At 34.7% G+C, this 26,215-nt stretch overlaps 1 protein-coding gene across 1 annotated transcript; it reads left to right on the top strand.

Moving 5' to 3' along the window:
• The first annotated feature begins 14,131 nt into the window (after positions 1-14,131).
• Positions 14,132-25,981, top strand: NTS (neurotensin). Its single transcript, XM_058741874.1, has 4 exons — positions 14,132-14,315; positions 16,571-16,632; positions 22,795-23,019; positions 25,631-25,981. The coding sequence occupies exons 1-4, from the start codon at positions 14,234-14,236 to the stop codon at positions 25,781-25,783; spliced, it is 522 nt and encodes a 173-aa protein (XP_058597857.1). The 5' UTR covers positions 14,132-14,233; the 3' UTR covers positions 25,784-25,981.
• Positions 25,982-26,215: the final 234 nt, after the last annotated feature.

Genomic DNA, 26,215 nt, shown 5'->3' with positions numbered 1-26,215 from the left:
TATCAGATCTTGCTATAGTAGACTCTGTATAAAAATATAGCTGAGAGACTGAGCGTTTGGGTTTTTGAGCCAGACTCCATATATTTGCAACCTGCTACCATTTACTAGTTATTAAAGCTCTCTGTACCTCAGTGTCTCTGTGTGAAAAACGAGGATTATTGTGATATGTATACATCAAAATGCTGTGAGAAAGTAACGACTTCATAAATATTGGCTATTATTCCTTTAAGGATGAAATATTAGATTACCAGAGCCTGGTGCCAGAAACCATTCTTATCATTGAATGGTCTTTGTGCTGATTTCATTCTCACAGAACAGTTCCTGATTACAATAGACGTGGTGTGCAGTGAAAGAATCCTTGGCTTGAGCATGTGAGAGCAAACGCTATGGTAGTTAGAGACCTTAGAATAATTTAAGAATTGCTATTCTAATTAAAGTACTTTATTATCTGGTGAGTTCAGTTATTTTGAATTAGTTGCCTAGAATTTTATTATATCTGGAACTAAGACATGATCCAGTTCTCTGGACCCTAAACCATGGCAAACTCACCAAGATAGATGCCAACCAAACCGAACTATTGGCATCTAGGGTAGTTAGAATATTCTTTTTTTTCATCAGTAGATTTTTATTTCAGATTTTCTCTTTGCAAACAGTGTAAAAGAACCATCGCTCTTTTATTCACTGTTTAATCTCCAATCTTTAGCTCAGTGCTTGACAAAAAGTAAATTGTCAATAAATATAAATTGAATGTATTAATTAAAACTGAATGATTACTTGAAAAACAGATTCTTTATATCAGTTTGTTTGCTGTTTACATTTATCTAGTTTTGGTCAACATGTTACTTAGCGAGGTATTTCATTGATGGTCCCATTTAACTGAGTTCCAAATATTAAGTATTTTGCTGTGTTTTGTAATTGGAGCAGGCACTGAAGAGTGGAAGATGAGAACAGGAGAAAGGAAAAGGAACTAGCTTTTTGAGGTAATATCTTTCACTGGGTTGAGGATGAAGAATTGCAATAATGATGTATGTGTGTGTGTGTGTATGTGTGTGTGTACACACACACTGCCAGTTCTGGCCACAGCAGAGTCATGAACATCAGGTTTACTGTCCTGACATAAAAAATCAGCAAAATAGGATTAAATATAGAAAATAACTCTTAGGAGGCTTTAGGAAAAGCACAGCATCTGACTATACTTCCTGAAGGATGGATAACTGGTGAGCTGAGTCCCTTGTTCACCCTGGTTTTTCCTCTGAGCAGTTCTCAAACCACAGCACCAGGAAGAAGGGCCAAAAGGAAGACAGTAGCCTCGCTGGACAAAGCAAACAGTGGTCCCATTTTGGAACTGCTGAGGCTTCTGGGACTCTGTGGCACACGTTAGCAGAAGTGAGAGAGTTGCATAGAGAAAGAGTTTCAGAAATCTGCATATTTCAGACATTTGGCTAAACACAAAACAATGGTACAAGGCTTGACTTCACAGGCCCACCACAGAATAATTGTTGGAAGGATGAGGAAAGAACGGAGATTCTAGAATTAGCCAGGTGTTGGGAGAAATTTGATTTCCAAATCACTGGAGGTCACACTTTAAGAATAAGAATGGTGCCTGAAAGCAGTGGTGTCTCAAGTCTGGTCCTCAGAACAGCAGTGTCAGCATCATATGAAAACATGTTAGAAATGCTCAATCTCTACTCCAGCCCTATCTACTGAATCAGAAGCTCTGCAGATGGGGTCCAGCACTCTATATCAAATTAAAGTTCACAAGAAAACTAGAAAATATTTTTAAATGAATGGTAGGATACAAATTATCAAAATTAGTGGAAAAATAACTAAAACCATGATTTGATGGAAATTTATAGATTTAAGTGTTTATATTATAAAAGAAAAAAGTCTTGAACTCAATATTCTAAGCCTAACATTAAAGAAAAAAAAAAAGAAACAGAAAAGGAATAATCCAAGCCAAAAGTAAATAAAAGAAAATAATTAATAAGACTGAAAATCAGTAAAATAAAGAACAAATAATGGAAAAAAATAACATAGCCAAAAGTTGGCCATTGAAAAGATAAATAACACTAAAATTTTTCTAACAAAATTGATCAAAAAAATAAAGAAAAGAAAAACACAAACAATGTCAGCAATGAAGAAGAGAATGTTGCTATACATCCTCCAGTCAATAGGAGATAATAAAGAAATACGAGCAGATATCTATGAATGCTTGATAATTTAGATAATACAGCAAAATTCATTGAAAGACATTAATCACTAGAACCAGAATAATCCAGCTGGGTTCTATATATGCATTTAAAAACAGAGATATACTTACTGAAGCAACATCTTAAACTAGTATTGTCATCAAACTAATATTGACAATTAGTTGTCACACAAAGAAGCAAATGACTTAAAGTTTAGAAGGAACACATAAAAATTACTTTAATGATAGATACTATGATTGTTTAAGAAAAACTTAAGAAATATACAAAAAAGCTAGTGGTTCTAATAAGTGAATTTAGCATGATTGCGGGACACAATGACAAAATACAAATATCTATCTGGAGTCTATATGCTAACAATTAACAATTAGAAGATAAAATTTAACAAAACAGGCCACTAGTCTGAAAACTGCAAAACATTACTGAGAGAAGTTAAATTTAAAAAGACCCAAATAAATGGAGAATATGCCATGTGGAAGACTCAATATTTCAACATATCTATCATCCTCAATTTGGTCTCTAGATTTGCATCAAACCTGATCAAAACAAGGTTTTAAGATTTAAACAAAACCCAATTTTAAAATTGATGGGAAAGCACAGAACCTAAAGTAGCAAAAATGATTTGGCAGAAGACAAAGTTGAGGAATTCATACTTGTTGATTTCAAAGCTACTGTAAAGCCACAGTAATTATCAATAGAGTATGGCATTAGATTTCATCAAACCTACACACTTTTGCTTATTGAAAGACAGTCTTATAAAAATAACCAAGTTGCAAACCAGAATAAAGTATTTGCAATACATATATATGCTCAAAAAAAAAAAAAACATATAACGCAGCAATAAAAAAGACAAGCAATCCAGTTAAACAATGGGTAAAGACCTGAAAAAATACTTCCCAAAGGAAAATATAAAAATGTTTACTATGCACATAAAAGAGTTCCACATCATTAGTCATCAAGGAAAAGCAAATTAAAATCAGACACCAATTTACACCCAACATAATGGCTAAAATTAAAAAAAAAAAAAAAAGGCAACACCATATATTAGCAAGGATATTATTGGTGGAATTTTAAAATGGTACAACCACATGGGAAACTGGCAATTTATTTTTAAGTTAAGCACACGCCTGCTCTATAACTCAGAACATCCATTCCAAGTATTTTATACAACAGCAATGAAAATATATGTCCAGGAAAATACTTAAACGTGAGTGTTCATAAGAGCTTTATTCCTAATGACTCCAAACTGGAAAAATGCAATATTCCTCTCATAGAGAACGTATAAACAAATTGTAGTATATGTCTACAATAGAATAATAGCAATAAAGAGGTACAAACTGTTCATATGTGCAATAACATAGTCTGAAAAACATTACACTGAGAAATAGTAGACACTCACAAAAAAGTACACAATGTTTGATTGCATTTACATGAAAATCAAGAATAAGCAAAACTAAGTGTTTGCTTTTGATATCAGAGGAATTCACTGAGAAAATTTTCAGGTGTGAAAGAGATGATCTTCATCTTTAATGAGTTGTGAATTGCATAAATTCATTAACCTTTACACTTAAGATCTATGCCTTTCACTGTGTGTACATTATACCTCAATTAAAAAACAAGCCACAGAGGAACAAAAGTTATATATCGAACTACCATTAAAAGATCTCCAATTTGAAAATCAAAGGGTCTTTGGAAAGAAAGAAGAAAAAAGTTTCCATAGAATCTCTGAGATGGAGTTTAATTTAAGATCTCGTGAACAGATAATAGAATGATCTGAAAAGATTAACACATGTAAATGTCAAGTAGGAAGTTAGAGGACAGGGGGAATTATAAATGAGAGGAGTGTTTGTAGCTTAGAGTCAGATGCATAAGCTAACGTATTGAATGCTCGGTCCATACACACTTTGCGATATATGGTACCCGTATGTAACTTACATTGCCATGTTTTAGACAGTAATTATTATTTTTATATTTACTGATGATGGAAAAGTTTCAGACAGTTAAAATTTAAAGACACTGCTCAACAGTTATTGGCATAAGATGTAAACCAAGGCTAGCAAAATGGTGGATCTTGAGGTTGAATTCAGACATAGGCATTTCAACTTGTCCTGTCAGGGAGCAAGATTTCTTGTCTCCTTCAAGGGTCCTTGTAGCTGGGGTAAGACTCAGATGGACATGAGACAGACTAACAGGAGAAAATCAAATTTAATAACGTACATACAGGGAATTCATACAGTATAGAAATCCCAAAGACAATCAGGCAAAATGAGGTATAGATGTCGTCTTGAACTAAGGAGAATGGGAGGGGGTCGGGAAAGGAATGCAATGCATAGGGCAATGAGAAGAACAGATGTTTGGTAATTAGATGTTTGCCTTGCCATATGGTTGTGTCACTCAGACAAAGTTTATTTCTGCTAATAACTCTTCTTCTGGGAAAGACCCCCAATTTAGATTCTTTTACATGGTTAAGGGAGGGGCAAAAGTTTCTGCTGAGCCCATAGTGTCTCAATTGCCTTCCGCTCAGAATACTATTCAGGCCAGAGTGGCCCACCTTGGCCCCTAGAGTTTGCTGAGTGTTGTGGAAAAGAAAATTGAACTAAATATTTTCATGTAAAGATTGTGACATTTCCATAAAAGTCTGAATTTCTGTGAAATGTTGAAAAATTGGAAGATTTGCCACTTGCGTCTATGTTTACATGTATATATGAAGAAAAAGAATTTAAGCTCAGTTGCAAGTAGCTAACTCCCTTAAATAAGATTTTTTTTAAATTTTTTAACGTTTATTTATTATTGAGAGAGAGAGAGAGACAGAGCATGAGCAGGAGAAGGGCAGACAGAGGGGAAGACACAGAATCTGAAGCAGGCTCCAGGCTCTGAGCTGTCAGCAGCCCAACACGGGGCTTGAACTCACAGACCCCGAGATCATGACCTGAGCCAAAGTTGGTCGCTCAACCAACTGAGCCACCCAGGTGCCCCTCCCTTAAACAAGATTTAAGTGGGACATATTACCTGCCTGGTCCCTGTAAGCATTTGAGTGTGGGTCCTTTATTTATAACCATGGTTATCTGACATTAAGGCCAGAGAGAACATAGAAAACAAGGTGATGATATTATAACATAAGGGGGAGACAAAAGATCATATGAAGAGAGAATACATGATTTAGAAGCTAACAGATTTGTGTTTTCTGAAAGTTAGCAACAGAAACTGATAATGCCAAAAGCAAGACATTTCATACAGAAAAGGACAACAAGAGAGGCCTTTCCAAAAGGAAAGCACGTGTTATAGTGACTAATACCCTTTGGATGTTTCTCAACTCGTTGTGGAAATGCTGTACTAATAATAGAGAAATTCACAGAAGATTAATTAATTTCTCAAAATAGCTTGACTGATGTTGGAGAATAACCTTTCTCTTAGCATAAGAAGTGAGGTTAGACTGAGCAGTCGTGACCAATGGGATGAAAGGTTGGAAGGTGGAGGGAATGTGTAACCCACTTAGAGTATCTAGGTCTGTATTTCCTTCCCTGTAAAATTAAAGTAGAATATAGCTGTTCCAAACAGCCCTTTTTCATTTCCTACATTCTTTGATTTAATGAGTGTGGATGGCATTCAAATATGCTCTAGTACCCCAAAGAGTGCTTTTCTGGTGTTTTTATTCTATACATACCAGTGCTTCCACCTAGAGTACAAAGTGGGAAATGTTCTCCTTCCCAGTCCCACTTGGACTCCCCTTGGGCTGTAAGTAACTTTGCTTTCTCCCTCATTCTTTGTTCAAATTTTCTCATTCTCCACCCCAGTTTAAACAAGTCAATGCATGTAGAGCCCACTTAAGTTCTACATAGTCCTTATAACAGGAAAAAGGACGCTGACATAAAAAGTTTCTTTATTTGTTTAATATGCATAAAACACATCTAAGCCCAGAAAGGGAGAGAAACAAGGCTAAACTGATGAATTACAATCAATTTGAAAATACAATACAATCTGACATTTTTAGTAAAATTTAGTAATGTACTTTTAAAGTTTAAAGTGTTAGCCTGTTTTTTACTTGGCATATTATTTTCTACAACATGTTAATACCAGATATTCTTTAACTTGTACCTGGATCCAGTATTAATATTAGAAAGATTAGCTGTTGTAACAGAAAGCATTGTTTAGTCTCATCCAGGCTCTACTTAATAAATCCCCTTATCCTTATTTAAATTCTCTACTGCCCTTTCTATTGTTTTTTAACCTACACAATGGCAAAAAAAAAAAAAAAAATCACTCTGTGCAACTTCTTTTACAGTATGCTCTGTTACATGAAATCAGATTAACCTGATGACAGTGACTGTCATAGAGTAGGTTCTCAATAAATAAATTTCAGGTTTAATCATTAGATTACTCTGAAGCCTGGGGTATTGGTTATGGTGGCTATTTCTAGGCTCAGAAGGCTATCTTGTTCCCTCTAGACCTCTGCCTCTAACCACTTGACCTTACCTGCACTTTCTGCACAAATTGGCTCACCACACTGGAAAGAACAATATGTGCCTTTAGGACTACCATACTCTCAATTTTTTTAATTGTAATTTACAAAATGTCAATTATACTTTAAAATAATATTCAAGACTCCCTTGAAGAAAAGCATTCTCTCATACCACGTGGCTAGGAGTCTCTCCAAAAGCAATTTGCTTCCTGGGTTTCATTCTTTATAGATTGGAGAATGAATATGTCCTTGTGAGAGGTAAGGGAGAGATCACTACCCTAAAACCATCAGGGAGAGGTACTTAGAGTTGCACTAGTTTATTCATTCATTTAACAAACTAATTGCATTAGTTTAATTCATTCAATTAACAATATTTAATGAGTTACTACTAAGGAAAATCATTATTTTGTGTTGTGAAAATATAAGAAATAACACACACACACACAAAGATTATTATTGTTACTTACAAAAGACAAAATATTTTTAAAAAAAAATTTTTTTTAACGTTTATTTATTTTTGAGACAGAGAGAGACAGAGCGTGAACGGGGGAGGGTCAGAGAGAGAGGGAGACACAGAATCTGAAACAGGCTCCAGGCTCTGAGCAGTCAGCACAGAGCCCGACGCGGGGCTCGAACCCACATACCGCGAGATCGTGACCTGAGCCGAAGTCAGACGCTTAACCGACTGAGCCGCCCAGGCGCCCCAAAAGACAAAATATTAATGGACAAATAAAGACTATAGAGATTGAATGGGGTAGCACTGGGATGGGTTTTAAAATGGAAGGTTGTATCATTAGCCAATTAACACCACAAAAAGGCTGCATTGCAAACCACCCTAAAACTCAGTTACTTAAAACAAATTGTTTAATCCCATTTTTATGTGAGTTAGATAAGGCGACTCAGCTTTAAGCTCAGGAAGCTCAGTTTAACTGCAGGTTTGCAGGACAGCTAGTTCAGCTTTGATTCATTTTTCTCCTCATTTGGGGACCATCCAAGAAAAGTTCTTCTTGTGGCAGTGGCAAAAGACCAACGAGGCAAGCCCTATGCTGCAAACACGTTTCAAGTCTTTGTTTTCCTTTTGTCTGCTAACACGCCATTGACTAAAGAAAGCCTCATGGCCAAAGTCATGGTCAGAGAGTGGGAAAGAATATTCGACTCACTCTAGGAGGAAGCAGGGAATGAATATTTGCTAAACATTACAGTATTCATTGAAAATCTTTGAGGAGAATGGTTGGTATGCTTGAGAAGGAGCCAGAGGCCAGTGTGTTTGACATAGACAGACAGAAGGGAAGAATGTTAGGGTATGACAGTAAAGAGCGAAACAGAGGCCCACTCGAGATGATCCAGACCACAGACAGAAATTTATTCTAAGCACAGTAGGAAACATTTATAGGATTTTAAGCAGAGGGTAACGAGAATATGTTTACATTAAGAAAAGAGAGAGAGAGAGAAAACACATTTCTGGCTACTGTGTGGCTACTTCATTGAAATAGATCAAGGCTGTCGGTGAGAACACTATCCTAGTGGCTCTTTTGGCAACTCAGGGGAGCACTGATGGCTTACACCTGCATGTGATAATGGAGTGAGGAAAAGCACTTGGATTCGGAATACATACTGGTGGTGGACCTACACCTCAGGGGGTTTTGATAGCTTGGAAATGATAGGGAGTGAGAAAAAATTATAAATAGCTTCTAGTTTTTGATGTGTGCAACCTAGTGAATGATGCTTCCAACAACTGAAATGGAGAACACTAGAGAAGAAGGATATTTTTATAAAGGTGTTCGGAGGAATCAAAACTTGTTTTTGGAGGTAGGTTTGCTTAATGGTCTTCTAAGTAGGGCTGCTGAGGATGTGACAGAGTATATGATTTGGGTTGTCAGGGATGCAATTTGGGAGGTTGTTAGGGAATAGATAGAGTTCAAAGCAGTGAGACTCTTATCAGGATCACTCGGGAAAGAATCTAATTTGAAAAAATAGGACCAAGGAGTACTAATAACATAAACCATCATGTTCCAAATTCAGCACTTATTACCTTCTTAAGGTAAAGAAAGAAAAAGTGTTTCAGTAAATCTGCTCTTAGCAAATGGTAGCTCTAGTGCATCTGTTCTGTTTTGGGTATTACAGGTGCTACAGAAATTTTCTCAGACTTTGTAACATTTCAAAAAAAAGGTAAAATTTTTCTTTGAATAAAAATCCGTCCTAGTTTTTACTCTAGATTACATTCTAATTTGTAAAACTAAGAAAAACAAAAGAAGAAAGTTGCTAAGGACATTTTTTTTTTCTGTAATGTTTTCGTTTTGATCTTACTCTAAATGGAAATTTATAAGACAATTATTTGAGCATTACACATGGGCTGTAGTGATTTTGTAAGCATCTCAATATTTTCTTTGATATGAGAAGATTATAAGTATGATCAATAGTAACTAGAATGTGGAGCATCCTTAGTTAAATATGGCAGCTCATTAACGTGTGGATTGTAGGCAAAGCTTGTGTTATAATTGGAGTTTAAGTTGCAAAATACGCTTGACTCCAAAATCCATCATCAGTTTTTCCAAGTTAATTACCTATAAAGATGCAAGAGTGGAGATAGGAAGAGCCAAAGGGAAATGAGCTTGGAATTTACAGAGATTATGGGCAAGGCATGGTTACACATAGATGAAGAAACTGGGCATTTGGTTTACATTTACTTAAGTCTCCAATGTCTGGGTTACATGCATTTCATGTGTAAGATAGTATATGTGGGTGTGGGTGTGTGCGTGCACATAACTGTATGTCTGGAAAATGGATTTTAATTGAATGGAAAAATCAATTGAGTTTACAAAGAGATTGACATCATTGTTTGTTCAGATGAATCAGAGTTACAGTTCCAACCAGAGGCTCATTTAGAGGAATGGAGTAAGCCCACAACTTATCGTAAGTAGTCAGCTGATGAGTGCACATGATCCCAGGGTGTTCTTCATAAATAATTTTTGAAAGTTGACTTTCCCATCTGGAGGGTGGAGGGGGGGAGAATGACTAGAGAAAAAGTTGAGAAAACTGACTTAGTTGAAGGCTCACATCAAATATTAAGACTAGTGACAATAAAGGAGTTTTAAATTGAAACTAAAGTAGAGATGTGGCTGAAAGAGATGGTACAAATGGAAACATGGAAAAATATGTGAGAAATTTAAAATAATTACTATTTCAGTTCAATTTAGTAAATATATGTTGAATAGACTGTAAGCCTTGCAAGAATACAATGATGAATACTATCCTATCCTTCTAGAAGTTTATAGTCATAGAGGAGGAAAAATAATTTTCCCTCTACACTTCTAGGTTCTTGGCTAAGAAACCCTGTAATAAAAGACAGATTAACAGGAGAAAAACAAACAGAAGTTTAATAACATGCCTACCTCCTGTATACATGGGAGATATCCATGGGAGATAACTCACCCAAATGGCCAACCCACCACCTTAAAGACCATCTCCAGCTAAAGATATAAGACAATGTTGAGGCAGATGAGGGAGTCAGTTATGGAAGACTACCAAGAAAAGCACCATAAACAAGTGTAAGGCAGCTGTGCAGATTTAAGTCCTTCTCCACTGATAAGAGTTTCTAGAGAGTTTATCATCTTTCTCTCTCTGGTACAGAGAGGGAGGCACCCTTACCAATGGAGATTTTCTTTATTAACATAAATATCTCTTACAAAAAGGTAACTTCTACATGTTTTTCAGAGCTTCTGTGTCTGCTGTTTCTTAAAAATAACCATTTCAAGAGACTCAATATGCCAAAGGGACATATTTTGGGGTGGCAAATTCTCTTCTCCTTCATGGTTTGTCACAAAGAGATGGGCATTTAGTAGAAACTGGGGAGAGTAGTAGATGCAACTACTGTCAGAATTCAAACTCGGAAAGGTTTACTTTTATAAGGCCATAAAATACAGTCTTTTAAAAAATGAGAGATAGTGTCAGAAATGACAACACGGAGGTCAAAGGGAAGATGGGAGGCAGATTCCAGATGGTAGAAACACCACAGGGAAAGTTTTAGGTATTAAGGTATTAAAATCCTAGCGAGCTCAGGAAGCTGTTGATGAGGATGACAAAGCCTCCACAATTACAGGAAGAAATCATCTGGAACAGAAGAACTCATCAAGTTGTTTCTGAGCCTTCCCATCTCCAAATAAAATAAGTCTGTTCCAGACCACTCTTTCCAAATGCCAACGTTTCAGCCATTTCTGTGGACGGTTTTAAGTAATTACCTAATAACAATCTGACTTAATTCTCACTAGAAGCTCTGAAATCTACACAGGTAGGGATGTTATGATCTACAGGTACCCAGATAAACTTATTTAGATGTGTAAATATACAAACCCCTTTAGAGTTAGCTACTTGTGGTGACCTCAAACTGGAAGGCCAACGCATCAAGACTATCAAAGGGTGATGTTCAAACTCCGTAAGTTATTTTAAGAGCTAAATAAATGTTAGCGGGATTTTGGGCAGAAAGCCTTCGAGTTAGAAACAATTAGGGCACCTAGGTGGCTCAGTCAGTTAAGTGTCCGTCTCTTGATATTGGCCTAGTTCATGAACTCACCATGAGATCATGGTGAGATGGAACCCTGTGTTGGGGTCTGTGCTGACAGTGCAGAGCCTGCGTGGGACTCTCTCTCTCCGTGCCCTTCCCCTGCTCTCTCTCTCTCACTCTCTCTCAAAATAAATAAATAAACTTTAAAAAATAAAGTAAAAATAGTTTACCCATTTTTATAGGAAAACACCTCAAATCTTGCTTTAAAAGCATCTCTTGGGTACTTTCTATAATATTTTTTAAAGGCAAATATCTACACATAGCCTACTCTCTTAAATCATTTAATTGGCTTTTCTATTGCTTGAAGTCACCAGAGCTAAAAAAAAAAAAAAAAAAAAAAAAAAAGGAAGGGGGTAATTAACAGATTTTTTAAAATATACAAATTAGAGATCAGATAAAGTTTATCTATATCATAATTTTACCACAAAAATTTACGTATCTTTTTTTCCTTTAGAAGAAAAATAGTTTCTAGCGTCTATTTGATTTTGGATCATTTGACATTAGTTAACACATTTTCCCTCAATTCTTTCAGATTTATTATATATTTAAAACAATTCTCACACTTACAGCTATATTCAAGTGATATTTTGTCAACATTCACTTGAGCTTTATTTATTAATCACATGAGGACAATAGGAATCGCACTTCCTTTTTACGAGTAGGCTGCTATCACACATTTTTTAAAGATTATTCTTTGTATTGGCAATCCAAAAGCAGATAAAACAACTAATTTAACTATCACGCAAAGAATAATAATATAAAGTTCCTTTATTTTTTTTTTTTTATCAAAGTGGCTTTAAGGGATTCTATCACTAAGATAATGAGAAGAAAGTAAATATAATCTTCAGAATTCTAATTAAGTGTAAATAAAAAAAACCTTTTAAATTTCTGTTGCGCCCTCTTGTGGTAGGAAAGCAAATGTTTAGAAGTATACATTTCACATTTCTTTGCCAATTAATTACCCTTCATTGAAATTTTTTCAAGTGAGTCATGTTCAATATTGTGTTTTATGTTAAGTTCATAAAACAAACTAAAAGTAATACAAATATCACCTATTGTTAAATTCCTGGACATTAAATTATATGAATGATTCCCTGCTATTTTAAATAATTACTAAATGTTTGGAATTTACCCTTTTTCTTAAGTTTAAGGTAAAATAGAGAAGTTACTATCATAGAATATACCGTAAAATATAAATCAACTCTCTATAGAGGATAATCCAGATTATTTTTTCTATCATTATTACATGATTGATATATTTAAAAAGTGAACAAGTCTCAGACACTTTTACCTTCAAATATTCACATTCCTAACAGCGTCCCATTTTCAGATCATTCCATGTACCTTGAAATAATGCAAGAATAAAGCTTCACTTCAAAAGAGCAATTATTTTCCTGAGAACCTAGGAAATGAGCATCATTGTGGCTTACAAAGTAAGATGTGAAGACACTGTCTCAGAAATCTGACTTTGGTAGATGGTGGTTTTTAGGATTGTTTCCTTTCCAAAAGTACAATTTCACTATTATAACAGGGAAAAAAAAATATGCAATGGTGAAAAACAGTGAGAAGGGGTTATAAGAAGATTAGGATATAGCATCCAATGAATCCAAAAGGGGCAGAGCAATGCAGACAGAAAAATGAGTAAAGTATCAGAAAACATCAATCAGTGATATAATAATATGCATTTCCACCTATTAACAGACAAATAATTTACAGTTGGATTTCATAGACATGACATTGTTTTTCTAAGACGTTTAACCAAAATTCAACATACACAATTCATTCTCCCAGTTACTTAAAATAAAAACTTACAATGTGTTAGGAAATAATGTCCTATTCCTTAGAGCTACCAGTTTTTTTTTAATGTTTATTTTTATTTTTGACAGAGAGAGAGACAGAGCATAAGCCAGAGAGGGGCAGAGAGAGGGGGAGACACAGAATCTGAAGCAGGCTCGAGGCTCCCAGCTGTCAGCACAGAGCCGGACGCGGGGCTTGAACTCACGAGCCGTGAGATCATGACCTGAGCCAGAGTTGGACACTCAACCAACTGAGCTACCCAGGCGCCCCTAGTTTTTCTTTTTTAATTGTATTTTTTCTTAATCCCTATATCTTAACTGATTCTCTGATCATCTTCCAGCTTCTCCCTTTTTCTAGCATTCATTATCTAAAACCTATATTAGTCCCTAAATCACAAAACATTTGCTCACAAGTGTGGGTTATCAGAAAAGAACCCCAGGGGCGCCTGGGTGGCTCAGTCGGTTGAGCGTCCGACTTCGGCTCAGGTCATGACCTCACAGTTTGTGAGTTCGAGCCCCGCATCAGGCTCTGTGCTAACCGCTTGCTCAGAGCCTGGAGCCTGCTTCAGATTCTGTGTCTCCTTCTGTCTCTGCCCCTCCCCTGCTCACGCTTTGTCTCACTCTGTTTCTCAAAAATAAATCAATGTAAAAAAATTAAAAAAAAAATCTTTTAAGAAAAGAACCCCAACTCCTTAAGCACTTCCAAGCCTTAAAAATCACTGATTTCATGCATTTATCCTGGAGATTGTATTTATATTAGAAATATCAGATCCCTTGCCTCACAAAATCAAGATAACAACTTCTTGGAGTCAGGAATGAGAGGAAATGGGGCAAAAAAGATCCTGTAAGTTTTTTTCCAGTATGCTCTATATAGAATTGCTTTAGAATGACTCCTGTGCGTCAGAATTCCGGAGCAATTAGGGAAGATGTCACTTTCATTTGAAGTTCAGAAGTGGGGGAGGAGAGTGGGGGGGACAAGGGAAAAGGGGAGGAGGAAGTGGAGAGAGGAGAGGAGGGGTAGAGACGAAGGAGGGCACATCCTGAAAAGATAATCCCTGTACTATCATGACATCATCCTTCTACATGTATATATAGGGAATGGCCAAAGCATCTCTCATAGTTCACTTTCAAAGTCAGCTGAAGGCAGAGGAAGAGCTAGAGAAAGCCCCTTTCAGAGCATCTGTGACGTTTATGGACTTGGCTTGCTAGAATGCTCAAGATGATGGCAGCAATGAAAATCCAGCTGGTATGCATGATACTTCTGGCTCTCAGCTCCTGGAGTCTGTGCTCAGGTAAGCGCAGCTGCATTTCACAATTCCCTGAAGTGATTTCTTTTTTCTTTTTTTTACACTGTGCTGCTACTTATGTTAATGCAGCCGGGAAGAAGAGCTTCTCCTTTATTCTGTATTTGCTTTTTAGTGATAGAAACTGAATATATTCATTCTCTGTCTTTATGATTACAAAAACTGAAAGATTTCATTTCTCTTTTTAAATCTGCAAGGTAATAAAAAGATTTCAATGAAACCCTTCATGCTCTCCCTTTGGAATGTGACCACCAGAGTAGGGAAAAAAAAAATATGTAGAACTTAAATTAGGCTGGTCACTATCTGATGAGAAGTACAGAGGCAGTGCCTGTCAAAGTGCAAAACCATAGTTAGAATCCATTCCATTCAAAATGCTTTTTTCTCATCCTCAGTCATTCTCTTAGGAAGCAGTGGCTTCTCCCTCCCCAAAATTATTTTCTGAATGGTGTGTATATGTTAAGATACAAACAAAGTGAAAACTGATGTTTAATGAGTAAATGAATGAACCATTATTTATAGAAAATTATTTCTAAAAAACATATAAATATTCCAAGTACTTTTTGAAAATACACTTTATATAGTCTATGTGACAAACATCTTATTAATTTAATTTTCTGCATGCTGTTTAAGTTGATATAAAATGTAATTGGAAAATTGGCATGTTTACATTAATAAAAATTATTTACCTATAGATTGTTTTGCATGTGATAATTGAGAGACCATGTACTGCTCAATATCTATCAATAACTTACCTTGAAAATAAGATTTAAATTTAAAACAGTAACATGAAATGTTGCAATATGTTCCAATTAATGTTTGAAAAATAATTGAATGATCACACCAAAGTGGAAAAAAAAGCATAGGGAATAAATGCAGTAAGATCATTTAACCTGTTTTATACTTTCATATTTTATAAATATGACATGAAATGTTTAATTCAAACTCCTGCTGATTTTATTTAAATTATGAAATTACATCTAGCAGAAGATATAAATGTTATTTCGAAAAATCTTTAATTTCTTTTGATCGCTAGAAAAGATCTTGAACTGACTTTGCAAAACATTTCCATGATATAAATAGCAAATTTTCTACAATTATGATTTTAGCTATTACAGGAGGTTAAAGGTATAGTGAGAGTGTATGAGAAAAACTGGGTTATTGATTAAACACTGTGTTCATTCAGTCTTAGAACTTCTTGATGTAATAAGCCAAAATTTGTAGGGAATTTGGTGTACATTTCTCATAAATGGCTAAAGGGATTTGTCATTCCTTTGAAAAACAGATTTGGCCTTGAACGAAGAGGAGAAAAAGATCTCTGGTGTAATTTAATTCCTAGATGCAATGTAAGAAGTGGTTCCTCTAAGTGTGACACTTCTTTTTAATAAAAGTGTGTAGTGCAAGGAAGATAGTCATTGTAGCCCCTGCTTTGTTTTATGACAGATCAGTGAGTATGAATTAAGTCATCTTGCGATGGTGTTCTATAACTTTATTCCTATTGCTTATATATAGTACTCTCTAAAGTTTTCCTCTCTGCAATATATTCATCAGTGGAAACTGGAATGGATATCCTAAAAAACGTCAGAAGTCCATTTTCAGCACAACTACACATGTACTGAAGGACAGCTCCACTTTTGCTTAACCAATTTGCTTAATAGCCTGTGATTAAATAGCTAAGTACATATTTCTGAATTCTTATTTAAAGTAGAAAAACGTATCTTTCAAAGTATGTTTTGTAAAACAGCATCTCATGTTGACTAAATCTCAGTATTTTTCTTATTCTAAAACTATCAGTAAACAATTCCTTTTGGTTTGTCTTGAAAAAGTCTGTTGCACACACCTTTTCATTATAGTGTGTTTAAAATATCAATATGCATATAGTCTATATATGTTAACTATTGCTGGCAAAAATTAACCAGCATTTTTGATGAAATCTCTATTATATGATATAATCAGCTTTTTTTAAAAAATACTGAGATTCAGTGATTAAACAACTTCAATACATCAATAGTTCTCTTGGCATAAAATCATGTGTTTATTTTCTTATAAGTGCTTCTAATATTCTAGCTACCGGTTAGCCCAGAATAAAACCATAATTATTTTTTCAATATTATTTTAAGGATAATAAATACATAGGAAAACAATAAGCCTCTAAGACTAGTTTTTTGGGATTAATCTAAAGTCTGTAGGTTACAATATAATTATCTATGATTATATAGTAAACATGTGGTTTTGATTTTACTCAGATTCAGAAGAGGAAATGAAAGCATTAGAAGCAGATTTATTGACCAATATGCATACATCAAAGGTAACTTTTTTTCTTTAACCAAGGATTGAAAAACCTGTAAGCTCTTATTATAAACACGGTGTCCTTTTCCTATAGTTAATAACTTCCCATCAAGACTGAAAAGTTCATAGAGAAGCATTTACTTTTTCAGAAAATTTTCCTTGAGTTCAAAAGAGTTAAGGGTGTTGATGTGACAGGGACAGAAATTATAGTGACTATCAATCAGTACATTGCAACTTTAATTAAGTAGTCACATATTATTTATGTGGAGATGAAAATGTATTTAAAGGAATCCTGTTTCCATTCCTATCACATCGTGTATGGCAAAGGGTATGCCTCAAGTTAAGTGTATACATGAAAGCTAAGTGACATTTTAGCCTTTTTTGTCATATTGGCAAGAGTAAAATGGAGTTCTAAGTTAAAAATGAAAGTTCATGACAATTCATGAAAGAAATGTGGTAGAGCCTAAAGATCAATAGACTGGCAAACAGAAGCTTGGAGATCTGATCCTGCATCTGTGACTTATGAACCATCTGATCTTAAATAAGGGGGTTAGTTAACATCGCTTGCCTTTGCTTCCTTATTTTTAAGGGTTGGAGTTTATGATCTCACATTTACATCAAATCCATGCCTAGATTTACATTCTCCCTATAACAGAAGTGTCATCTACACCTGCTCATTGCTGTTACTGAACCAACTGAGACTTTGTATACCGGACCCTTTTATTCCTCTCTTGGGGTCTTGAAAACAAGGTGCCTAGATCCCAGTCTGTACTTAGGAATAAAACACAATTACAATATATGTGATTACCATGCTACCACACAGTGCTGATTTCCCCAGAGTGAGTCAATTAGTGGGTATCTAAAGGCAGAAATAGAGAACCGGGTTCTCAACAAGAAGATGTTTCTCAAAGAAAAATAAATTTTGAATTGAGGCAGACCCCTGGTTCAATCACTATTATAGCCCTAGGATATTAAGGCAGAGGATTCAACAGATGTTATAGTAAGAAAGTAAATGCCCAGACGTTCTGTCTAATTTCTGAAGCAATACCCCAACTCAGGTCTTGTACTTCAGATTTCTCTTCCTTAACTGAGTGAGCACATTCCAGGTACAACAATCCCTATTATATTTGTAGAATTATGTGGGTATAAGGGGAAATAGTATTTGGGAGCGTGGGGGTATTATTATCGGAAATCTAACAAAGATACATTGTCAGCTATGATCCTTAAAAGACATTTGGGGAAAATTTAAGTGCATATATTTTCACCATTGCCCAGATCTACAAAAGCTGAATGGACTGAGACCAAATATTTTCTTAATTTGATAGCTTTCATATCAGGAATGATCAGATTTAGTTTAGTCATTAAACCTCAAAAACCAAATAATAACCTTAAGACAATGGATCCTTTGTTGAATACTCAGTCAGAAGAGCAATGGTGACAATGATATCACCCCAAAAATAGGAAGACAGGTGAAGTCAATCATCTATGTTTAAAAATGGGGAAAGTTAGGAAACGACTTAATTTCACAGTAGAGATGTTACCTCCGTAATTCTAAATTTACACAGACACATCAAAGTCCTAAATAATCCCCGAAAGCTAGTATAGTTTCAAGAGTGCTAGCTACCTTGTGAAAATGTGAAAGTAGAGTTGTGATTCCTTCCCTAGAGTTGCAAGGGAAAAACAATCCCAATTTATGGAGTGGGTTAGTTTTTCTTTTAAAAAGAAATACATAAATGGGACGCCTGGGTGGCTCAGTCGGTTGAGCATCCTACTTCGGCTCAGGTCATGATCTCGCGGTTTGTGAGTTCGAGCAGAGCCCGCTTTGAGTTCTGTGTCTCCCTCTTTCTCTGCTCCTCCCCTGCTCATACTCTGTCTCTCTCTCTCCTTCAAAAATAAAAATAATAATGATAATAATTAAAAAATAAATACATAAAAATACAGGCATAATAAATTTTTTCTCTTTTATTTAATCTTGGAATATGTCTCTAAACAGATCATGGAATGAGAATTGAATCCCATTGCCTCCTTTCAATTGAAATAAGCAAAATACAGTCTATAATGAGAAAGCACCAAGAAGCATAATTATTTCAATTTTGCTGTTAGGATGGGAACAAAAAGCTCATTCCTTATGTTTTACAGAACTACTATCATTTCTTTCTCCTTGACTCAATTGATTTTTGGTGTGTGTAGCGTTCTATGCAAATGAAACCCCAAACTTATGAGCATTTTAACTAAACTACTCCATTTAAAAATTTAAGAGAATAATAATTGATATTGGTAGAAGTAACTCCATTATGAACAGCTTCAGAAAGCTTCAGGTTTCTTCTTTCCATTTTAAAAATAAAGTATGTGAAGAATTTCACTTGTGAAGTAAAGCTATTTAGACATTAAAATATTAATGTGAAAATTTGCTTAAGCAACAGAAGGTTGAGAGAAGAGTCCAAAGCTTGAAAAGTGGAAGATATTTTTTTTTCCCTCACAATACGGTTCTCTTTATTACCAGTGCTAGTACTTTCCTATTGTTCTATTCAGAAAGAGAACCTGGTATAGGATGTTTTCTTCAGGAACTCAAAAAGCTGCTATAATGTTGTAATTTTCTATGATCAAATTTAATGCCTTGTATACAGTAGGAGTTTAATAAATATTTTTGAACTAACAGTGGGAATCTAGGATCCATTATTAACAGTCACATTTTGCATTCAACTATAAAACTTCAGAGCTTCACCACAGATGACTTTAATTATTTTCAGTTCTGTGAAATGCTTGAATTCACAATTTGCTGGACTTATCTGAGTTCAGTGTATTACAGGGGATAAGTCTTCGTCTTATGGATTAGCTCCTATTTAATTAAGGTAACAAAAATTTGACCAGAATCTTATTTAGTATTAAAAAGTTAAAATCAAGCAATGGTAAGTAAGAACCACAAATATTCTCATTTTCCTTATCTTGAAAAGAAGAGATGATATTCTAAATTTCTTATCTACAGGCTTAGGTCTATTATAAACATTTGTATAAAATAATGTAATAAGTAGAATGTTTATTGTTAAAGAAAAATTATTCATGACACTAGCTAAACATAATAGGGAAGACTTTATTCAAGAGGAATTACTGAAATGGGAGTTTTGCAGAGACTGGGCTCAACTCCAAATACAACAATGGCAAGTGTGCCTTTATAGCCAAGAAGCAGAGTGGGGGTCAGTGGATGGAATAAGAGGAAACATTAAGGCTAGAAGGAGTCTTGCTAGAAGACACAAGATTGTGATATTAGGGCCAGAAATTTCATCAAGTATCTGATATTTGATCAGATATCTAGGGTGATCAGATACCATGGGGTGAGGCATTTGCAGTAAACAGGCTCAGCAAGATTCTTGCTAAAACTGGGCTAAGTGGATTAAGGACTGAGCCTGAGGTTGGGACCTAGTCAAGAAGTGGACTTAGAAGAGCCTGATTCTAGGAAAGAGAGTCTTTACCATTTTTCTGAATGAAATGGTTGAGACCTTACACAAAATGTTCTCAAATACATGATGTCTATCTACTTACACATTCTTCAGTCAGTCATACTTTCTCAGCTGTGCTTTTAATGCGACTTTAAATAATCGTATTATTGAGTCATGTAGTGACTATTTTAACTAGCAGAAAGAAATGAGATGATTAATTCAGTTTCCTCAGAAAGAAAGAAAGAAAGAAAGAAAGAAAGAAAGAAAGAAAGAAAGAAAAGAAAGAATCAGATAACATTAGTCCTGACTGGACTTTATGAATAAAGCTTTCTGTGGTCAAATTAGTTTGGGAAACTCTTGACACTGCATTGACTCCATTAGAAAGTTACAATGAATATTTGCAAGTAAAAGGCTCTGAGGATACCTACGTTCAAGAAATCTTTACATTTCCTTTAAATTCAAGTTTTCCAATTTACTTGACAGTGGAACTCTTTTAAAAACAGTGAGTGCAGAACTAGTGTTCTAAGAAGTATACTTTAGAAAGCCCTCCATTAGGGGCTCAATTAGTTAAGCATGGGACTCAGGCTCAGGTCATGATCTCATGGTTTCTCGCTGTCAGCTCAGAGCCTGGAGCCTGCTACAGATTCTGTGTCTCCCTCTCTGTCTGCCCCTCCTCTGTGCTCACTCTGTCTCTCTCAAAAATAAATAAACATTTAAAAAATAAAAAGAAGAAGAAAATGTAAAATTAAGGTATTCCATTAATTGGTATGATATAAGGCATTGCTGCCAGATAAAGGAATGGAGCATGTTGTCTCTAAGTTTCCCATAGCAGAAAAGTTTAAGCAATGGCTGGAAAATCGTATTCAAGGAGCATAGTTGAAAGTATTTCCAAACTGGTTAAAACCACTGTATATTACATTATTATATATCATAATAATATTTGTAAGTAAATATCTTTATACTCATATATTTGCATGTTCTTAGGATAAAAGCTTAATCAAAGGGTGTGCACATTTTCAATTTTAATGCAGTACATCCTTCAAAAAGTTATAACAATCTACACCCAGATCAACAAATATTTAGAAAAGGAAGTGTCTGTTTCTCCATGTCCCTATAACTACACCAACAAATGTACCTAGCCTTTGAAAGTCTTCTGAGCTGATGGTGGCCAAATTCTTTCCACATATTTCTTCTTTGATGAGTGATCTGTGACTTGTTTACTTATATCATTTATCCAAGGTTTAAAATTTTTATTTTTATTATTTTTTTAAATTTGTGGATTCAACAGTTTCTTTTTGAAGAGCTCTACCTGTGTTAAGGATATTAATATTTGTGGCAGCTTTTACCATATAGCTTGCTTCTGGTGTTAATTCAGGCTGTTAATTTTCCAGAGATGTTTTACACATTTATGTGTTTAAAGTTATCCTTTACTTTGTGGATCATGGTTTGGATATTTGCTTAATAATCTAGGTTTATAGAGTAAATTCTGTATAATTTACACATTATTTTATTTTTACTTATATTTAACCCATCTGCATATTGTTAGACTACTATATGTCAATAGAGTTATAAGTAGATGTAAGTCCAGGTTTCCTGATAGCCTACTGTCCCAAGGATTTCAAATGCAAACTTTGCTGTATGCTATAAACTCATTTGTACTTGGACTAATTTGGGGGATATTATATTTTTTTCTGTTGGGTTTAATGTTTACTCTTGTTTTATTAATTCTCTCCTTTGATTACTGAGTCTTTAAAATAAATTTCAATAACTAGTAGAGTAAGTTCCTCCTCATTACATTTTTATTTTTCCAAATCTTCATGCTTATGCTCACACATTCATACTTCCAAATTAACATTATAATTACTTTGCCAAATCCCCACCGCCAAATTCCAGTCTTCCCATATTTTCCAAATTGGAACTTTGATTTGCAATTGCATTACAGTTGGGGAATAATTCAGAGAGAGTTGACATATGATAGTATTGTTATTGAATCTTCCCATCGTGGTTGTGTGGTCATTCATGTGTGTGTGTGTGTGTGTGTGTGTGTGTGTGTGTGTGTGTCTTTAAGAAAAATGTATGCTTTCCTTCATCTACGCCCTTTGCAATTTTTGTTATTTTTTCTTATTTCACATTTAGTTTCTCCTAAGTCCTTATGTTTCCTTGTTTATTACTATTGGCACACAGGAAAATTATTGATGAAAATAGTGGTTTCAGACCCTATCTTATTAGAAAAAAATAGTAATTCTAGAAAATATTATTATTTGCGAATAAATAAATTGATCAGCTGTGTTGCTGTTTATGAGAATTATCAATGTATGGAATAGATTAGTGACCCTACGTTATTGTAATTGTGCAAATCTATTAATATCATCATAGTCCATGCTCCATTAGACACTAAACTCTGGTAGAGATGGTGTTTTTAAAATCTTATCTGTGATGTATACATATATATTTACACATTTACGCTCACTATTATTTCAAAATTTTTGCTTTGCTTATGTATGTGTGCCTGTGTATAACTGTATTACATTTTTAAAAAATAGCATGTATGAGGAATTGGCACTAATCAATTCTGTGATATAAAGTTACTAAACTAATAACAGTGTGTTTATTAGGCTGGAGTAACAATGAGGCCCTAAAATGTAATGGCTTCGCGCAATGGAAATTCATTTCTTATCCATATGATACAAGATTTAATTACCTACTTTTTAAAATTTTAAGTACCTGTTTTTTCTATATTTCAGACCAATAAAGCAGGTGTTTCTTCTTGGAAAATGACCCTTCTAAATGTTTGCAGTTTTGTAAATAACCTGAACAGCCAAGCTGAGGAAACAGGGGAGCTTCAAGAAGACGAGCTTATTACAAGAAGGAAATTTCCCACTGCCTTAGACGGCTTTAGCTTGGAGGCGATGTTGACAATATACCAGCTCCAAAAAATCTGCCACAGCAGGGCCTTTCAACACTGGGAGGTAAAGCAAAAACAAAATATGAATATAATTATCGTTATACTAGTTAGCTCTCATTTGTACTGATTTTTTTTTTCACTGCGATCATTATCATAACAGGAAGACTTACAAATTTTAAAGAAGAATAAACCATGTGTTGAGGTTAACATTCCTTCAGATCTTCAAAGTGTCCTTCAAATATTTGGAGTTTGGCAAAATATTATTACTTCAGTCTTAAAAGGGGGGGAGTAATATCCTAAGGCAGATTTGATCCACATGCTTTTATTGTGCTTAAATGAATGGCATACTCAGGCAATTTGTGGCGGTGGTGTGCCTACAAAATTTAAGGACTCAAAATGTGTTCTTAGAAACACAAAGTCATGTGTATTATCTATAAACAAACACAAAACATAAAACACAAAGTTTCGATTTGTATTTGAATATATTAAGCAGATAAAACTGGAAAAAATCCATATATGTATATATTCCTATTTCAGAATACATGGATTTCAGGCGTCTTTAGCATCTAAATTAGGTCCACTAACAGCCAAGACAGCCAAATCCATTATACACAACTACACTTAAGTAGTGGATGAGTCGGTTGTATTTAAGGCCATGCTAGTGATTTATTGCCTTTGGTTTTAGAATATTTGTTAGTTTGAAGGAGGGAAAGAGAAATGAAATGCTTTATTGTTTTATTTATTTTTAAATGTTTATTTATTTTTGAGAGAGAGAGACACAGAGTGAGTGGGAGACAGAATCTTTAAGGGGGCTCCAGGCTCTGAGCTGTCAGGACAGAGCCCTACGCCAGATTCAACCTCATGAAGGGTGAGATCAGACGTGAGTCAAAGTTGGACGTCCAACCAACTGAGCCACCCAGGTGCCGCAGAAATGAAAATGCTTTAAAGAAAAAAAAAATTCCCAACAAAGGTGGGGAGGCACCTGGGTGGCTCAGGTGCTTGAGCCTCCGACTCTTGATTTTGGTTCATGTTTTGTATTTGGTATTAGTTCTGAGTTTGAGCCCCATATTGGGCTCTGTGCTGATAACTCAGAGCCTGCTTGAGATTCTCTCTCTCTGCCTCTTCTTTTATCCTTGCTCTCTCTCTTGAATAAACATTTAAATAGGTAAGTAAATAAATAAATTTCCCAACAAGGAAACCATTTCTCTCATATTAATCTCTAAGAGAGATTTGCTTCATCTTTTATATTTTGGGTTAACACCAACATTGGGACAGTGAGGGTGTCTTTGCTGCTAATATAACAATCCCTATATACGACTATCACAAAAATACCTTGTGGAAAAGAAATGCAAGACAGAACTTCTAGTGTTTATTCTAACTTGCAGACAAAAAGATGTTTTCTAGATGAAAGACCAAAAAAGCTAGGTTTAATTTACTACTCATCTCTTAATTCTAATTCCAGCTAAATAACTTAGTCTTCAAAATATTGTTTAAGTCAATAAAACTTGGAAAATGCTAATTTTAACATAGGGAAATGTCAATTGTTTGCTATTTATCCAGGGATTAAAAACAACAACTCAATAAACTATTATACACACAAATCAGGTGCTCATAAGATTAGAACTTTTGCTATTTTAAATGTTATTGAGTGATTTAAAACAAAAACTATAATATCATTCAGAACATACTACAAATTATAGATTATGTTCACAGACAAACATGCAATTAAGAAATTAGGTTGTCTAGCGGTAGTTCGTTTTCCTTCTCTGAAACTGAATAGCTGTGGGTTGAAATAAAGTACTTGGTGATAGGATTCAGTTCATATGCATTAAAATTAAAAACTTAACCTCCTGTTAGTTTTTCTTATAATGACCTTAAAGTTTAGAGGATAATCACAAGTACAAATACAATTTTTATCTTGAACATTTTTTAAAATTTCATATAAATTATGTGCAAAATTCTGGGAAGAGTTCTAAATATTTTCTGCTAGCTGAAATTTGTGAATCGCAACTATACCAGAAAGAAGTATTCAGAACTAATGTTAGAATGTGGCATATTTAATGAGATTTGGTAAGATTCTACATGGAGATGAACTCCCTAACGTTACTGAATCTGAATTTGCTTCTAATTATTAGGCACCGCAATCTAAAGAGACCTTTACTGTTTCACATGTGTTAATTTCTACAACAACTAAGCTAAGCAGAGCAAACAATCCTCTCTCTGAGACTGAGAAATGGATCTTTGGAATGGCTTTCAAGACAAGTCAGTAATTAACTTCAAGAAATATAAAATCCTATTGCCTTTTAAGGCCAAACATGACTTACTGAATTCAAAACTCTATGTGTGTTGTGATTTATGATATATTTTCTTAACATTTTAGTCTCTCTATCATAAATTAAAGCCTGACACATACTCGAAGATGTACTAGGTATGTTGCTTCAGTTGGAGGTATCAGTGTATGGCCTTGAACAGAGAATCGGAAAAACCACGTTCTCATCCCGTCTCAGTCAGTTGACAGTCATCTGTCCTTGGACAAAACATTTAATTGTTTTAAACCTCATATATCTTATCCATGTATGTCTTACTGTCTGAATAGCAAATGAGATGAAATGTAGCAAAATACCCTGAAAGACATGCCACATGTAAGTTTGATTCATATTCTGCCTCTCTTGCAGTTAATTCAGGAGGATGTTCTTGATGCTGGAAATGACAAAAATGAAAAGGAAGAAGTTATAAAGAGAAAAATCCCTTACATTCTGAAACGTCAGCTATATGAGAATAAACCTAGAAGACCCTACATACTCAAAAGAGGTTCTTACTACTACTGAGATGATAAATATTTTATTTATATGTGATTGTGATTCATAATCCTTCACTTAAATATCAAGTTATACTTGTGTGGTAATGTGACAGTACACAACTATTGTGTCTCTTCTTACAATTGTGGTTTATTGGATGTGATTTTTCTGCATTAATATAAATTGGACTAAATGTTTTAAAATAAATCTAGATCTTGAGCATGATAATGTGTTGTGTATAATTGGAGTAGATATTAATTAAGTCACATAAAGAATGTGTTGTAATTTTGCAAAGCACTTAGTGGTTTGTTTGAACAGTCAAAATGTTGGACATTTTAAAAAAAAATTAACATTTATTCATTATTTTGGTAGAGACAGAGGGTGAGCGGGGGAGGGGTAGAGACAGAGGGAGACACAGAACCTGAAGCAGGCTCCAGGCTCTGGACTGACAGCACAGAGCCC

Source organism: Neofelis nebulosa, chromosome 8, assembly GCF_028018385.1.
Source record: "Neofelis nebulosa isolate mNeoNeb1 chromosome 8, mNeoNeb1.pri, whole genome shotgun sequence".
NCBI classification, from domain to species: Eukaryota; Metazoa; Chordata; class Mammalia; order Carnivora; family Felidae; genus Neofelis; species Neofelis nebulosa.
This window is presented reverse-complemented; position numbering and strand designations above follow the sequence as displayed.

What these genes read in the sequence shown, in the direction of transcription:
- NTS (XM_058741874.1), top strand. Translation starts at nt 14,234, where the DNA reads ATGCTCAAGATGATGGCAGCAATGAAAATCCAGCTGGTATGCATGATA. An exon ending in CTCCTGGAGTCTGTGCTCAG is followed by an intron (nt 14,316 to 16,570) that starts GTAAGCGCAGCT and finishes GATTTTACTCAG; the next exon opens with ATTCAGAAGAGGAAATGAAA. An exon ending in CCAATATGCATACATCAAAG is followed by an intron (nt 16,633 to 22,794) that starts GTAACTTTTTTT and finishes TCTATATTTCAG; the next exon opens with ACCAATAAAGCAGGTGTTTC.